General features: G+C 49.0%; 1 protein-coding gene across 1 annotated transcript in view; it reads right to left on the minus strand.

The window, feature by feature from the left end:
- The window catches only part of PXK (PX domain containing serine/threonine kinase like), a 58,884-nt gene extending 41,692 nt beyond the window's left edge, over positions 1-17,192 (minus strand). Inside the window, 3 exon segments of the mRNA XM_030570498.1 lie at positions 1,149-1,196; positions 9,268-9,318; positions 17,056-17,192. Of these exon segments, the coding sequence (XP_030426358.1) occupies positions 1,149-1,196; positions 9,268-9,318; positions 17,056-17,157 (201 nt within the window). The 5' untranslated portion in view covers positions 17,158-17,192.
- Positions 17,193-17,226: the final 34 nt, after the last annotated feature.

A 17,226-nucleotide genomic window follows, 5' to 3' on the forward strand; every position in this document is an offset into this window, starting at 1 on the left:
TTGGATTCCATACTCAGACAAAATTCCCGGTTAGATCAAATGAAGACAGTGGGAGCTTTTCCTCATTAAGGAGTGCAGGATTGGACTGTAGAAGATAAAGTAGTAAAGTAAAGTTGGTCAATTGATAGTGGTCATACAAAATCTTGAGTGCAAATTCAGATCTGAGGGATAACCACATAGAACTCAATTAAGTTACACCTACTTAAATTGAGTCTGAATTTCGTCCCAAGTCTCTCTCTGCTTCCATATTTAATGTTGCTCATACTGTGAGCACAATTCAATATTCTTGCCCATTTTTGTTTACTAGACTTCATCAAGTAGTCAGGTTTTAAAAACCAACAAGGAAATGAAAATCAGAAACAACCTTAAGGTCCTGCAGTCACACTACATGTGACAGGGGGAAAAAAAATTAAAAAAGAGAGAAGAAAGTGACAGATAAAAATCTATTTTTAAAATACCAATAGTGCTCAATTCATGTGTTATTTGTCTGGTGTTAAACTAAGAAATCCTGGAACCACAAGCATCCTTCCTGTAAATGTTAGTTTCTGCTTGCCCCTCATCCCACACACACTTTGCCTTTTCCTACGCAAACTAAAAGAAACTACTGTCCTAAAAAAGAAAAGAAAAAGAAAAAAGCACAGTCAATTCAGTGTTTAACTGAGGAACCTTTGCAATGATACAGAAATCCATCACATGATAAGCAGCATCTGGAAGTGCTTTTAGAGGAAGACATACAATGAGATACATAGCACTTCTGTGCTGAATTAAGAAGGTCAGTATATGCCTCTGTTTTGTGCGAGTCAAAGAAAGAAGGGGTAATAATAGTACACCAAACCAGAACAAGTCACATTACTGAAGGGAAGGATTCAATATCTGCCAATCTCCTGTCTTCAGATTTAAATTGGTCACACAGGAGTTACAACCAACATTTCCCACGGTAAAACCTAAAATAGCTCATCATTTCTCCATGTTCAAAAATGTCAGTTTATAATTTTAAATTTTAAGTCATTTCATTTCCAGCCATGTAAGTTTGATGCTGTCTCTGTTCTCTTCATTGTTGTATACAAAGAAAGCAAATATATTTAAAATACACTATAATATATTAATTAGAATTCTAGTTATATAATCGGGGGGAAAAAAAATCTTACCTGCAAACTACTATTAAGCAAATCAAAGTCACTGTATCTTCTCACAATCTGCAAAATAAAGGCAGTACTGAAGCAACACACTAGATTTTATATTGCAGGATTTTTTGATAACTAAACTGCATGAGGGAAACAAATTCATATTGCCATCTTGGTTTCACTAAGCTTCTCTGTATAAATGCAAGACTGCTGGGTTTACACTACTGTCTATGAGTCTATGGCAGCAAGTGGCAAGAAAGAGAGAAAAGACGGTTACTCACCTTTGTAACTGTTGTTCTTCGAGATGTGTTGCTCACATCCATTCCAGTTAGGTGTGCGCGCCGCGCGTGCACGTTCGTCGGAAACTTTTTACCCTAGCAACTCCAGTGGGCCGGCAGGTCGCCCCCTGGAGTGGCGCCGCCATGGCGCCCAATATATATCCCTGCCGGCCCGCCCGCTCCTCAGTTCCTTCTTGCCGGCTACTCCGACAGTGGGGAAGGAGGGCGGGTGTGGAATGGATGTGAGCAACACATCTCGAAGAACAACAGTTACAAAGGTGAGTAACCGTCTTTTCTTCTTCGAGTGATTGCTCACATCCATTCCAGTTAGGTGACTCCCAAGCCATACCTAGGCGGTGGGGTCGGAGTGAGAAGTCGCGGCACGGAGCACTGCCGTTCCGAAGGCCGCATCCTCTCTCGACTGCTGTACCAGGGCGTAGTGGGAAGCAAAGGTGTGGACCGATGACCAGGTCGCTGCCCGACAGATTTCCTGGATGGGCACACGGGCGAGGAAAGCTAGCGACGACGCCTGCGCCCTGGTAGAATGCGCAGTCACACGGCCCGTAGGGACATGGGCCAAGTCATAACAGGTCCTGATGCAGGACGTAACCCACGAGGATAACCTCTGGGAGGAGATAGGAAGCCCTTTCATACGGTCCGCTACCGCCACGAAAAGCTGGGGGGATTTGCGGAAGGGTTTGGTCCTCTCTATGTAGAACGCGAGAGCTCTACGGACATCCAGCGAGTGGAGCTGCTGCTCCCTGCCTGAGGAGTGAGGTTTTGGGAAAAAAACCGGGAGGAAAATCTCTTGGTTGACGTGGAAGGCTGAGACCACCTTGGGTAGAAAGGCAGGGTGTGGTCTAAGCTGTACCTTGTCTTTGTGGAAGACCGTATATGGGGGGTCTACCACAAGGGCTCGGAGTTCCGACACCCGTCTAGCTGAGGTGATGGCTACTAGAAAGGCAGCCTTCCAAGAGAGGTAAAGCAGGGAGCAAGTAGCTAACGGCTCAAAGGGGGGCCCCATGAGCCGGGACAACACCAGGTTAAGATCCCAGGTTGGAGCAGGGGGACGGACGTTAGGGAATAACCGTTCCAGCCCTTTAAGAAATCTCGACACCGTCGGGTGAGAAAAAACGGAGCGACCGTCCGCACCCGGGTGAAAGGTGGAGATAGCTGCCAGATGGACTCGCAACGACGATAAGGCCAGACCTTGCCCTTTGAGGGACCAAACATAGTCTAAGATTTCGGATACCGAAACTTCCATAGGGCGGAGATTTCTCTCTACGCACCAACAGGAGAAGCGTTTCCATTTTGCCGAATATGTGGCTCTTGTGGACGGTTTCCTGCTGCCCAAGAGCACCTCTCTCACAGGCGTGGAGCAGCGCAGCTCGGAACCAGTTAGCCACACAGGAGCCACGCCGCTAGGTGCAGCGACTGCAGGTCTGGGTGACAGAGAGACCCGTGGTCCTGGGTAATCAGGTCCGGATGAAGGGGCAGGGGAACTGGGTCGGCTACGGCCAAGTCTAGCAGCATGGTGTACCAGTGCTGTCTGGGCCATGCCGGGGCCACCATGATCACACGAGCCCTGTCTCTGCGCACCTTCAGGAGGACCTTGTGAACCAGAGGGAACGGAGGAAACGCATAGTACAGGTGGGTCGACCACTGGATGAGGAAGGCATCCGCTATCGACCCCGGCTCCCTGCCCTGAAAGGAGCAGAACGCTTGGCACTTCCTGTTCCCCTTGGACGCAAAGAGGTCCACCCGGGGATAACCCCACCTCCGGAAAATGGAGAGAGCGACGTCCGGGCGAAGGGACCACTCGTGTGACAGGAAGGATCTGCTCAATCGATCCGCCAGCGTGTTCCGCACTCCGGGAAGGAAGGAAGCCCTGAGGTGAATGGAGTGGGCTACGCAAAAGTCCCAGAGTCGTATCGCCTCGAGGCACAGGGAGGAGGACCTGGTGCCGCCCTGCTTGTTGATATAATACATGGTCGTCGTGTTGTCCGTGAACACGGCTACACAACGACCCTGAAGCTGATGACAAAACGTTTGGCAAGCAAGGCGGACCGCTCTCAACTCCCTCATGTTGATGTGTAGCCCCACCTCCTCCTGGGACCATAGGCCCTGCGTCCGCAGGGTCCCTAGGTGGGCCCCCCAGCCTAGATCTGAGGCATCCGTTGTCAGGGATACCGAGGGCTGAGACGGGTGAAAGGGAAGACCCGCACACAATACGGACTGGTCCAACCACCAGCCGAGGGAATCTAAGACCTTCTGGGGGACTGTGATTAACATGTCTAGCGGTTGCCTTGGCCTGTAATGACTGATAAGCCACAGCTGGAGAGGCCTCATGCGGAGCCGAGCGTAGTCGGTCACAAAAGTGCACGCCGCCATGTGGCCTAACAGGGTTAGACATGTCCTCACTGACGTCAACGGGGCTGACCGCAAGCGTTGAACGATCGCCGCCATGGTCTGGAACCGCTGCCGAGGCAGCGAGGCCCTGCCCACAGTGGCGTCCAGGACGGCCCCGATAAATTCCACCTTCTGAGTGGGCCTCAGGGTGGACTTGTCTGTGTTTATCAAGAGGCCCAGACTCGCAAACATGCCGGTGATCACGCGGACATGGCTGTACACCTGCTGTTCCGACGTGCCCCGAATCAACCAGTCGTCCAGATAAGGGAACACGTGGACACGGTTGCGCCGAAGATGCGCCACGACAACTGCCATGCATTTTGTAAACACCCTCGGGGCCGTGGACAGGCCAAACGGGAGGACCGCAAATTGATAATGACGAGCCCCCACAACGAAGCGGAGGAAGCGTCTGTGGCGTGGCCAAATGGCAACGTGGAAATACGCGTCCTGCATGTCGAGGGCGGCGTACCAGTCTCCCGGATCCAGGGATGGAATGATGGTCCCCAGGGATACCATGCGGAACTTCAACTTCACGAGGTATTTGTTGAGCTCTCGCAGGTCGAGGATAGGCCTGAGGCCCCCCTTGGCCTTGGGGATCAGAAAATAGCGGGAATAAAACCCCTTGCCTTTCTCGTTTTCGGGAACCGCCTCTATAGCTCCTTTGCTGAGGAGCGTCCGCACCTCCTGCCGAAGGAATTGCTCGTGAGAGGGGTCCCTGAAGAGGGACGAGGAAGGAGGGCGGGAAGGAGGAAACGAAACAAACTGCAGGCGGTACCCCGTCTGCACCACGCTTAAGACCCAGCGGTCCGATGTTATTTGGGACCACGCCGGGAGGAAAAACGAAAGGCGGTTGGAAAACGGGGGGGAAGGATCCATAGGGGAAACTGTTACTGCGCCCTCGAGCGCACCTTCAAAATGAAGGCTTAGGACCAGGCGGGGGTTTTGAGGAGCCTTGGTTCTGCCCCCCTTGGTTCCCCGACTGCCTGCGCCTCCCGTTCCTGCCGCGGCGCCTGTAAAGGTCCTGCCGCTGGCGGAACTGGGAAAACGGCCGACGGTGCTGCTGTTGTTGCGGCCTAAAGGGTCTACGCTGTGTCACGGGGGTGTGCATCCCGAGGGACCGCGCAATGACCCGGTTGTCCTTTAAACTCTTAAGTCTGGGGTCTGTCTTATCGGAAAACAGGCCCTGGCCTTCGAAAGGAAGGTCCTGTATCGTGTGCTGGAGCTCTGGCGGAAGGCCGGAAACCTGCAGCCAGGAGATGCGACGCATCGTAACTCCTGACGCGAGGGTACGGGCAGCCGAGTCCGCAGCGTCCAAGGAGGCTTGTAAGGCTGTGCGCGCGACCTTCTTGCCTTCGTCCAGGATGGCCGTAAACTCTTGGCGAGCATCCTGTGGCAGCAGCTCCTTAAATTTGTCCACTGCCACCCAGGAGTTAAAGGCGTATCTGCTCAGCAGGGCCTGCTGGTTAGAGACCCTGAGCTGCAGCGCCCCAGCCGAATACACCTTACGGCCAAGGAGGTCCATCCGCCTGGCTTCTCTGGATTTGGGGGCCGGAGCCTCCTGGCCGTGACGCTCCCTATCGTTCACCGATTGCACTACCAGTGAACCGGGAGTCGGGTGAACATGTAAATATTCGTACCCCTTAGAAGGGGCCATGTACTTCCTCTCGACTCCTTTTGCTGTCGGAGGGATGGAGACCGGGGACTGCCAGATAGTATTGGCATTGGCCTGGATGGTCCGTATGAACGGCAGGGCGACCCTGGTGGGAGCATCGGAAGAGAGGATGGTGACAATTGGGTCCTCTATCTCCGAGACCTCCTCTGCTTGCAGACTCAGGTTTTGAGCCAATCGCCTGAGGAGGTCCTGGTGCGCCCTGAGATCCAGCGGGGGGGGACTGTTGGAGGAGGTACCCGCCACCGCCTCATCCGGGGAGGAGGATGATGAGACCCCAGGCACAATAGTGTCCAACTGAGGGTCTTCCTCAGCCCTCGCCTCTGTCTCCGGAGCCACAGCGGAGTCCTGCTGTTTGGACCCTTCGTCCCCTTCCGGGGAGGGAGGGGGGCGAGACAAAGAGGCTTCAGGGGCCCTACGCTCCGCAGTCGCCGGCCTAGCAGGGAGCTGCTGGGGGCCCTGGGCCTGATGGTACGCCCAGGGTGTCCAGAATCCCCACTGTTGTGGGCCTTGGTCCTGCAGCGGCGGATCAGCAAACAGCGCCGCCTGCCGGTCGGTGCCCAGCGCATAGCCGCTGTCCGTCTGGGAGGATACGGACGGCTGCCTCGAGGGCCACGGCGGGGCCGACCCTGGATGGTACGGGTCTGCGCGGGCCGGCACGGAGGATCGTCTCGGTGCCGGGGACCGGTGCCGGGAGTCATATCGGTGCCGGGATCGGGACCGGGACCGGGATCTGTCACGGTGCCGGGCGCCGCTTCGGTACCGGGCGCCGCTTCGGTGCCGGGACCTACTACCAGCTCAGTGCCGGGAGATCGACCGGGACCGGGACCTGCCACCAGCTCGGTGCCGGGAGATCGACCGGGACCGGGACCTGCCACCAGCTCGGTGCCGGGAGGTCGAGCGAGACCGGGACCGGGACCGGGACCTGCCACCAGCTCGGTGCCGGGAGGTCGACCGGTGCGGTGAGTAGCGTCGGGACCTGCTCCTGGAGTCGCGGTGCCGGTGACGCCGACTGGAGCCTGACCGCGACCGTCTCGATGCCGACCGTTGCCGCGAGTGCGACCGGTATCGCTGAGGGGAGCGGTGCCGGGACTGCGAGCGGCGTCGGGATCTGGAGCGCCCAAGACGTCGGGACCTGGATGGCGAACGACTGTCTCTGGGCGGCGCCGACAGCATGGGCTTGCCTCTGGACACAACCCGCACCGGAGGTACCGGGGGTGGCAGCCGAGTGGGCTCAGTCAGGGCAATAAGGTCCCGAGCCGAGGCGAAGGTCTCCGGAGTGGATGGGACCACTATCTCAACCCCAGATCTCATGGGGGAGCTCGGCGGCACCGGACTCAACGGACCCGCCGGGCCCGGAGTCAACGGTGCTGACGGTGCCGGCGGTGCCGCGGCCGATGTTGAGGCCGGGCGCTCAAGCCGGGTCTGCCTGGCCGGAGTATTAGACTTCGACGGCCTAGGCTCTAATTCCGGTGCCGGAGAAGGTCGGTGCCGGGGAGTCTTCTCGGTGCCGGAGCGATCCGGTGCCGGTGCCGAAACCACGGTCTGCGAAGTCGACGGGTCAAGTGCCGCCTCCATTAGGAGAGTTCGGAGCCTCTGATCCCTCTCCTTTTTTGTCCTCGGCTTAAAAGCCTTACAGATGCGGCACTTGTCAGATCTGTGCGATTCCCCGAGGCACTTCAGGCACGCTTCGTGGGGATCGCTGGTAGGCATGGGCTTCTTGCAGGCCGCACACTGCTTGAAGCCTGGCGAAACAGGCATGAGCCTGGCGCCCGGTGCCGGGAAGGGCTAAGCCCCCGGCAAGGAACTACTTAACAGCTATTTACTAAACTATCTACTTAACAATACTAATTAACAACTATATAGAACTAGAGATAAGCGATAAACAAGCGATAGAAACTAGGAGAGCTAGGGACGTGGAGGACAGCTATGCCGCGCTCCACAGTTCCAACGACCGACACGGCGGTAAGAAGGAACTGAGGAGCGGGCGGGCCGGCAGGGATATATATTGGGCGCCATGGTGGCGCCACTCCAGGGGGCGACCTGCCGGCCCACTGGAGTTGCTAGGGTAAAAAGTTTCCGACGAACGTGCACGCGCGGCGCGCACACCTAACTGGAATGGATGTGAGCAATCACTCGAAGAAGAAGGAAGAGTTGCTCACTGTGATGTCTAATCTTGCAAGATTCATAGATCCCCAGGCCAGAAGGGACCATTGACCATCTAGCCTGTTGTCTTGTATAACTCAGGCCACAGAACTTTCCCCAAAAAAGTCCTAGACCAGAGCTTTTAGAAAGTCATTCAATCTCAATTTAAAAATTATCAACGATAGAGAATGCGTCACAACGCTTAGTAAATTATTCCAGTGATTAACTACTCTCACAGTTAAAAGAGTACACCTTATTTCCAGTCTGAATTTGTCTTGCTTCAACTTCCATCAACACAGCTTCCTAGCAGTAATGTTATATTGGAGCAGCTTCATTACAGGTGTTTGCAGACACCTTCTGATTTTCCCATTCTAGAAGCAGCATTTTTTCTATATTTTGAATCTATGATTTTGAAGTACTTAACTTGACCTTCTCCAGAAAGTCTATCTGGTACCAGTGGATGCTCACCAGCTCTTCACAGGATATCATCATTATTACTACTTATTTTTATTACAGCATAGCATGGACAAGACAATGGTTCCACTACTAGCTGGAAGGCAGGTTCTGGCAGACTATTCAGACCCCATAATTTAGATTTAAAAATAAATACCATCTATAAACACTTGCATATATATGTAATAGGAACACACTGCACAGATTATTCTTTGTCTGGCCTAAAATATCCACAATGGCAGAAGACAATGAGGCCTTCTGTAACTACCACAGCCACATCATTCTTCTAAGATGAAGAGGTCTGACAAAAGTGTTCCTCTAACAATCACAACTTTCAGAAATTTTGGTTAAACATGGAAATAGAAAGTTTATTCCAGAAGGAAGAAAAAAACAAAAAATCACACTTGCTTCCAAAACTAGAGCAAACAGTGTACAGCATCCTAGATTATTATTATCATCCTCCTACTGACAACATAACTGAATAAATAAAATAGGAAATCATGCTCGCGCAAAGTGTGTATGAGATCAGCATGAAGACTTTTGTTCTGTGTCCACTGGTAGGATTGTCACAGAAACTAAAGGACGGATTCACCAAACTTTACTCCTGGACATTGCCCACTGTTGTTGGGACAAGTAGTCCCACTGACAATGGGTAACAGTTGGCACAAAATGGGCCCTGGTGTTATATCTTAGGTCACATAGATATAAGAAAGCCGGTCACATGCACTGGTTATCTGGAAGACCTAAACACTGAAATGAAGCCTTCATGCCAATTAATACCAATACTAGAAACAGTCTGTGACCAAACACATTCAAGCATTTCACATTCCTGACTCATTCTCAAATAGCATTTGGTCTCTAGCTAGAATTAGACTAGCCAGGATGAATCCATATCTTTTCCTATGAACAGTGGGGATTAGCCACTGGGCCAATGGGGCCTGTGCCCAGGGACCCCAGAAAAATGGGCACCCCAACCGCACTCCCCTAGCCCACGCTGCTGGGGAATGGGGGAAGCCCTTGTGCCCAACCCCACTCCTTGGCAGGACTGCTGGGTGTGGGGAGGGACAACTGCAGGAAGAAGACGTAGGGAGGGGGCCCTATTTGCTGTGGCCCAGTCCTCACAAAACCGTAATCCACCTCTGCCTAGGAAGACCTTCTGTTTAAGTGAACCAAAATTTCGAGAGATTACCTGCCAACTGTTTTCCATGGAAATTCCTCTCTGCACACGAATTATGTATTCCTAGAAATGAGAGGGAAAACAATAGAGAAAGTTATTAGAAACAGGAACTAGTGACTCAAAGTGTGAATGCATAGTCAGTCTTCTCTTTATAATGGATTTAAACTGACCACTATGAAATCTGGAAAAAGCTCAGAAATGGTGAAAATTCTGATTTAGATTTAATACCCCCCAGCTGGGAAGTGTTCTGATCAGGAGTCTTGTTCAGACCCATCTCTAGAACACACACTGAAAGATGAAATTGAATTTTAAGAGCATACAGGTTTCTGAAGCATTTAAGCACTTTCATTTATGTAATGAGAGAAAATATTGAGTACATACCCTCCTGTTAACTCAGCCAGTAAAAGCTGGAGAAAAATTAGTCCCCCAAAGATCTAACATGTAAGATATGTCCTGGAATCACAGCCACCTTCATAGCTGAACAAACTCCAGCTCCTCACTCCCAACTTTACTACCACTCATTGCTGCTGAATGCAAAAATTACTATGGAAAGCCTAGGTGAGTGGATGAAGGTGTTAATAAGCTTGAATAAGCGTACTAAGCTTGAATAACTAGCACACTTCTATTACTCCTGATGCAAAGCAGCAAACAAACAAAAAAAAAGCCATGATCGCTATCGGCGGCAGCTCCACCATGCCTCTTTCCTCTTCGGCGGCAGGTCCTTCCCTCCGAGAGGGACCGAGGGATCCCCCGCCGAATTGCTGCTGAAGAGCCCGACGTGCTGCCCCTTCTCTTTGGCCACCCCAAGCACCTGCTTGCTGAGCTGGTGCCTGAAGCCGGCCCAGCTTGTTGGAGTCTGTTTCTGAAGCTTTTCTGTTGCAAAATTGCCCCGTTTAAATCTGTTACTGAGTGGCCAGAGAGGTTGAAGTGTTCTCCTACTGGTTTTTTGAATGTTACGATTTCCAATGTCAGATTTGTGTCCATTTATTCTTTTGCACAGAGACTGTCCGGTTTGGCCAATGTTTGGCATATTCAAGCAATATCTCTCCATATAAAATCAGCATAGGATGGTTTCCACACCATTCATTCCTCTTATTAATATACCCAATTATATTAGTTATCTTTCCCCAAAGCCAAAGAAGAGCCCTGATCCCCAACCCAGGTACAATGAAAGGCAACAAAGTTAACCCCGATTTACACCAGTCTAACAAAGATTAATTAAGCAGACACTTTAAATGCCTAATTTGCAGCTAACGGTTGGGTTTTTTCCATTTCCTGATTTCTAATCTGTATTTTAGGAAGTGGGAAGAGACTGCTTTGTATATACACAGGCAGGAAAAGTAGTAACCACTTATTCAGCAAGACTCTAAGGAACATTAGCTGTTTATCTGAAAGAATGTAAGGGAAAGATGATTCACGAGGTTTGGTCATTCATCGTTACTAGTATTTTAAAGGAAGCAGAGTTATTGCCCAATCTCCCCTACTGCTCACTGTTTACACAGGGACTGACCTCACTGTGCTACTAAGGAATGTTCTCAGGCCGGCAGAATGGAGGCAGTTTCCATTCGATTACTGCTTGGGAAAATATAAAATTGCTTTCAATACAATACTGTTCTTTCCTGAATAAAATGCCAATAACACAGGTTCATCCCACTGCTTCCCTTATCTCCCTTGCAATACACTATCCCCAGCACGACTGTAAAATTCCTTAGAAGACAGATTTGGATAATACTACTAACTCACTCACTCCCCCACCCTCTAGCCCCATCCAGCTACTTTTTTTTGTCATCGGGCCTTCTCTTCCACTGCAATCAGCTCTCCCACAATCCACTGACTCCACTGGGTCAGACTAAGGGTATGTCTACATCTACAGTTTTGTAGCGCTGGTTGTTACAGCTGTATTAGTACAGCTGTATAGGGCCAGCGCTGCAGAGTGGCCACACTTACAGCAACCAGCGCTGCAAGTGGTGTTAGATGTGGCCACACTGCAGCGCTGTTGGGCGGCTTCAAGGGGGGTTCGGGGAACACGAGACCAAACCGCGGGAAAGCAGGTCTCCTTCCCCGGTTTTGCTCCAGTGTTCCCCGAACCCCCGAGCAAGCAGGTCTCCTTCCCCGCGGTTTGCTCTCGCGTTCCCTGAACCCCCGAGCAAGCAGATCTCCTTCCCCGCGGTTTGCTATCACGTTCCCCGAACCCCCCTGCAAACGGCGGGGAAGGAGACCTGCTTACTCGGGGGTGCGGGGAAGGAGACCTGCTTGCACGGGGGTTTGGGGAACACGAGAGCAAACTGGGGAAGGAGACCTGCTTCCCCGCGGTTTGCTCTCGCGTTCCCCGAACCCCCCTGCAAACCGCTGGGAAGGAGACCCGCTTGGGGGGGGTTCGGAGATCACCGGAGCAAACCGCGGGGAAGGATACCTGCTTGATTACCAGAGAGGCTTCCTCAGGTATGCTGGGATGCCTGCTTATTCCACGGAGGTCAAGAAAAGCGCTGGTACGTGTCTACACTTGATTACCAGCGCTGGATCCTCTACACCCGAGACAAAACGGGAGTACGGCCAGCGCTGCAAACAGGGAGTTGCAGCGCTGGTGATGCCCTGCAGATGTGTACACCTCCTAAGTTGCAGCGCTGTAACCCCCTCACCAGCGCTGCAACTTAGGAGTTACTATTAAGTAACTTGACGCAAAAAAAATTAGGCTGCTCCACGGTTCCTTGCTCCTCATCTGTTTTATACCAAGGAGGTTTGAAAAGCTGACAAAAGTACAGAAATCCAGGTCATCTTCGGTTCATACCAAAAGCTTATCAGAGACCAAGAAAAGCTTTTCAAGTTTCCAGCTTTTTAATGCTCGAAACTGGAAACCTAATTAAGCAAGAACCATCCACAAAATACTAGTTTAAACATTAGATTGAGATTTTTTTTTTTTTTAAGAAGGGGTTCTAAAAAGTCCCTTATAAATGATTATTTCAGAAATCTTCTAGTATGGAAAGTAGCAGTGTGATCATGAAAGCTGCTTAGACCTGCGGGTCCCTTTTATAAGGGGCAAAGTATGTTTACTATTACACAATTCATCATTAAACCACCTCATTTAAGATACTGCTGGCACAAAGGGATGCCTACATGCAGTATAAACAATGCAGCTCATGTCAGCTGTACTTTATTATAATATAAACACCATTTCATAAATAATTTATAAAAATAGGACAACAGCAGAAGAAAATGAGAGAGACACCTTGAAATTCACTGAAATTTACTGAACAAGGAAACCACTTTGGAGAGAGCAGAGAAAAGGTGCTGTCCCTCTTCCCAAAGAGGGAAGAGCTGGCTAGTTCTCTTGTCTTAACGCAAAGTGTTTTGAATTTTATTAGAGGTCGTCTGTAAAGGATGTGCTTAGAACAGAATCAGATAGAATCCAGCAAGATGCCATGCACCTTGGACTCCTACAGACTTCAGTGGCATAGGTACAAACTCAGCACTTCGCAGAATTGATCCCCGAAACTGTACGCAACACATACAGTCTAAGTACGCTGTAGCTTTCAGGTCAGGGACTCTTCCTTTGATTGTACAGCAGCCAACATAATTTGGCCACCATCCTCACTGGGACCTCTGGGTGCTACAGTAATACCAATAATAATTAGCAGTGCTATTAGAAACCTTCATGCTGATATCACTAAAATAAGCTGTGTGTTCAACAGTCAGGTATCTTGTCTTTTAAGCTATAACTGTACTTTACAAAACTACACTGGGCTGTCTTGGAGGTTTTCTTCAAAACACACAACTCAGTTTTTTTAGTTAATGGTCACCTTTAATGCTGATTCCATTGTGTGTTTCAAACCAAAGGAAAATGCTAGACAAGAGGCTGAATTCATTGCAAATTAATGGCACAAGGATCTACAAAAGTTTCTAACAACCTAGATTCTCTCCTTTCCTAAAGTTATAGCTTTAGAAAAATGTAGTCTGATTTTGTACTACATAACAATCTAAAGAGGCAGATTAAAAGATCTGAATCTTAAAATGAACTAAGGGGATGATTATATGTTTAAAAATAGTGTCCCTGTTAATCGTTACTCAAGGGAGAGAAGCTTTCAAAATATATTTTGAGGAATTATTTCAGCTTTTAACCTCTGGGCTACCTTAAAGCAGCAGACTAATGGAATGGCAAATTCCATTTCACTGTTGTAATTTCAAGGTACAATACACCAAGCAGGGAAAGAACTGATTCCAGAGAGGACATGCATGCACACTCCCTAATGGTTTTACTACTTTAAATAGTTCTGCAGCTCGCAGGTCCAGGCATGCAACTCCTGCAGCAGGGATCTGCAGAGAATATCATGAAAGACTAGTTTCCCATTTAAGGCTTAAAAAGCAAAAGTACATACACGGTCTATATTGAGACATGGAATGAGCTATGTCCAATTATATATGCTAAGAAATCCAAGAATTTTTACATTGTGTTTAATCAGAAAAAGAGCTCTCTAAAAGTTAGATCGTGGTGTTCCATACATATTCTCACTTAGGGACTTCCAGATCAAGTGCTATCAGTCCACGAGCAAAACAATCTACATATGTACTGTGATTTTGTGTTTCAGTGTAGAAACTTGAAAAAAAAATCAATTTTTTTTGTTTGTTTTTGTTTGAGAGACATGGGCTGTCTTCTCAGTCTTCACTAGCAATAAAGAGTCAAAAATCAAAAGTCAGATGACAAGTTTGTTGCTGCAGCATGAAACTGAAGAGAACCCTATATATGTACTGGCTCCACAGTGCTAACTGACATTGAACTGTATCTACTCAAAAGATCCCATGACACATGGGGAGCCAGTCTGCTGAGTGAGTAATTTTTATACTGATTTTATAGCCATTTTTCTGACAGACAACAACACTTGGTACAAGTTTAAGATGTTTGTGTGTGCTCTCTGTCAAGTGAGAGTTACATTTATTACTATGAAGTGCCAACTTTTGTCCGAACATTTCAAATACCAATCTCATTCCCTCTTCGGTTTCTGACTAATTCAAACATACACAGTGGGATATTCATGCTGAAGTTTTCTTCTCATCTACAAGAAATAGGAATCAGTCTGGTGCCAAAGGTAGAATTCTATTCAATGCCACTGAATTTATATTTCCCCAATATTTTAATGTCATACTAGCCAAACTGTTTTACTTGACCCAATTTAACAGAAACAGGCTAATCCACTAAAAGAGTCCATTTTAAGTTTCCCCATCCCTAGTTTGTGTCTTGCACTTTGTATCTTACCATGTTTAGAGATTTTTTTTCCCTGCAATTCATCACCTTTATCTTATAAGTCACTGGTTTATTCAAAACTCTGACCATTTCTGGAACCTACAACAACTTTACAGAGTATTCCTAGCCTGGATGTCATATGAAAGCAACAACACTAAATCAAACCTGGACCCAGGGTCTTGGTTTCTAAGAGCTCTGGAAGAGGGTGTTTCATTTTTAATAAATCCAATGGAACGTTCTTAAGCAATCCGCACAGCATTTGCAGCCTAACTATTACAGCATAGCACTAGGTGACTTAGTAGTGTCAGATTCAAAAGAGGAAACTATCTATTTTCATTGTTCAAACCAACACAGATGCAAGATTTTTTAAAAAATAACTGGATCTTTCACATTTTCTGCTTTAATAATCTTAGATGCCATCCATATCACAGATAAGCGTTTTAATTGTTGTTTATTATTATTTTTAACATGGCCACATCCCCTTAAATTACAGATAGAACGTATCACTGGCATATGAACAGCAGGTTTATTTATAATCCCCTTTTCGTATCTGCTACAGGGCAATACTAATTTATGAAGATTCTGCTCTCCATGTGTTCGTAGAGGATAAACACATTTATAACCAGCATTTCTTCCTTTTGGGGCCTTTTCTTTGAAAGCCTGAAGGGGTTTTCATTTAGTCTTCCTATTTCATTCAGTTTCACTTAGTCTTCCTGTTAATAAAACATAACCACCACCCTGTGGCTCCATTATGTCAGGAATACAGTAAAATGCAACTATTCCTCCCCCAAGATGTCTTGACAAGTGTCTCTTCTTGGAGGGAATCTTGCCGCTACACTTGGGATCTGTTAAAGTAATTTAATTTTCCCATAAAAGTTCAAATCAGATGCAATAGATATCAATTCCTTCTTGCTCTCGCCCAGTTTCCCAGCTCAGAAACAAGGCGATAAGGTCAGATATGCAAGATGATAGGGTAGTAGATTCATGTTAAATAGGAAATCCAGACTGCTGTGGCACTCGCTATTTTGTTTTAGCCATTACCCCACGCTGCCTCTATGTAAACTATCTGTACTATGCACACCTCAAGACCATTTTATTTAAATTCTTAATGATAGTGCTTCTAGCGTAAAAACTATTAGAAATATACGCACCCCAAACAGCTTTTAAAATCAAAAGCACAGTGCTACTGCATTCTGATCTTTTGTGCATTTCTGGTGAAGAGCAGAATTACTATTAGAATCTTCCCTAATGTGAATTAACACGGAGGTACAGAGACAAATGATCCAAGGGTTACAATCCTTGCTACTGAAATCCCACACATGGAAGTCACATCACACAGAGTATTTGGGATAGAAAACAGCTTCTGAGTGCTTTCTGTACAACAGGACTCGGTGTGTTGTTTTTTTTAATTAAATTAAATTCCTGCTAGAGAATCAACCAAAAAAAACAAACAAAACCCCTACAAACCAACCAAAAGAAAAGACATAAAAAGCTATTGTTATCTTTGTACTTGTAAAGGATTGTAATAAATGATGTTGAAAACAGTTAAATGGGGGGGGGGGTGTAGGACCCACAATGAAACTGGGATCTGGCTTGGTAGCCCAGGGAAACAGATTACATAATCTCTCATGCAACTAAACACGCTTACACATCTCAGTTTACAAAAGACAAGTAAAAGGTTTGTCAGAAAGTATACCTAAAATAGCTTTGGTTATAATGCAAGTTTGAACACAGGGCAGAATTTAGAGCTCTGGCCTTGTAAATCACTAGTCATGATTTCTAAACTCACTGATGCCTTCTAAAAGATTTCTCACAGTTAGAAGAGGGAAACTGTGTTCAGAGGGAGACTGCTTTATAAAAGTCACTTCATTAAACTACCAATTTGAGATCCTCAGACAGAAAGCATTGCAGAAGTGCAGATTATTTGTATGCTTACAATTTTGATCATACAGAATGCTTATTAACTATAAATATAGCACTATCTACCTCTACGGTTATTCGTGTTACAAACATTCACCAGACACCCACCCCCACACTGCTCCAGGGCTCCCCCCCACACCCAGCTTGCCCCCCTGGGGCTCCCCCCACACACCCTTGACTCCCCCCCCGAGCTCCCCCCCTCACACACATACCCTCCGGCTTCCCCCCCTCGGGCTCCACTCACACACACACCCCCAGCTCCCCTGGGGCTCCCCCCCAACACACACACCCCCGGCTCCCCCCCTCCCCTGGGGCTCCCCCCCAACACACACACCCCCGGCTCCCCCCCTCCCCTGGGGCTCCCCCCCTCCCCTGGGGCTCCCCCCCACACACACACCCGGCTCCTCTCCTCCCCTCGGGCTCCCCCCCACACACCCACCCAGCTTCCCTGGGGCTTCCCCCCCTCCCCACGGCTCCCCACACACACAGTTCCCCCCCCTCCCCTGGGGCTCCCCCCATCCCCTAGGGCTCCCCCACACACACACCCCCAGCTCCCCTGGGGCTCCTCCCCCAGGGCTCCCACTCACACACATCCCACCCAGCCCCCCCCCATACCCGGCTCCCCGGCCCGGCGCGGCGCTGACCGTGTGCGAGTGCAGGCTCTGGCTCGCCTCGATCACGGCTGTCAGCGGCACCGTGTCGTCCAGCAGCACCTTGCCAGCCGGCGGCTGCTCCATGAAGGCCATGCCGGGCCGGGCCGGGCCCCGCGCCGCCAGCCCGCCTCCCGCGCAGCGTCCCGCACCGCGGCCGCCGCT

The sequence above is a fragment of the Gopherus evgoodei genome, chromosome 7 (assembly GCF_007399415.2).
Source record: "Gopherus evgoodei ecotype Sinaloan lineage chromosome 7, rGopEvg1_v1.p, whole genome shotgun sequence".
NCBI lineage: Eukaryota > Metazoa > Chordata > Testudines > Testudinidae > Gopherus > Gopherus evgoodei.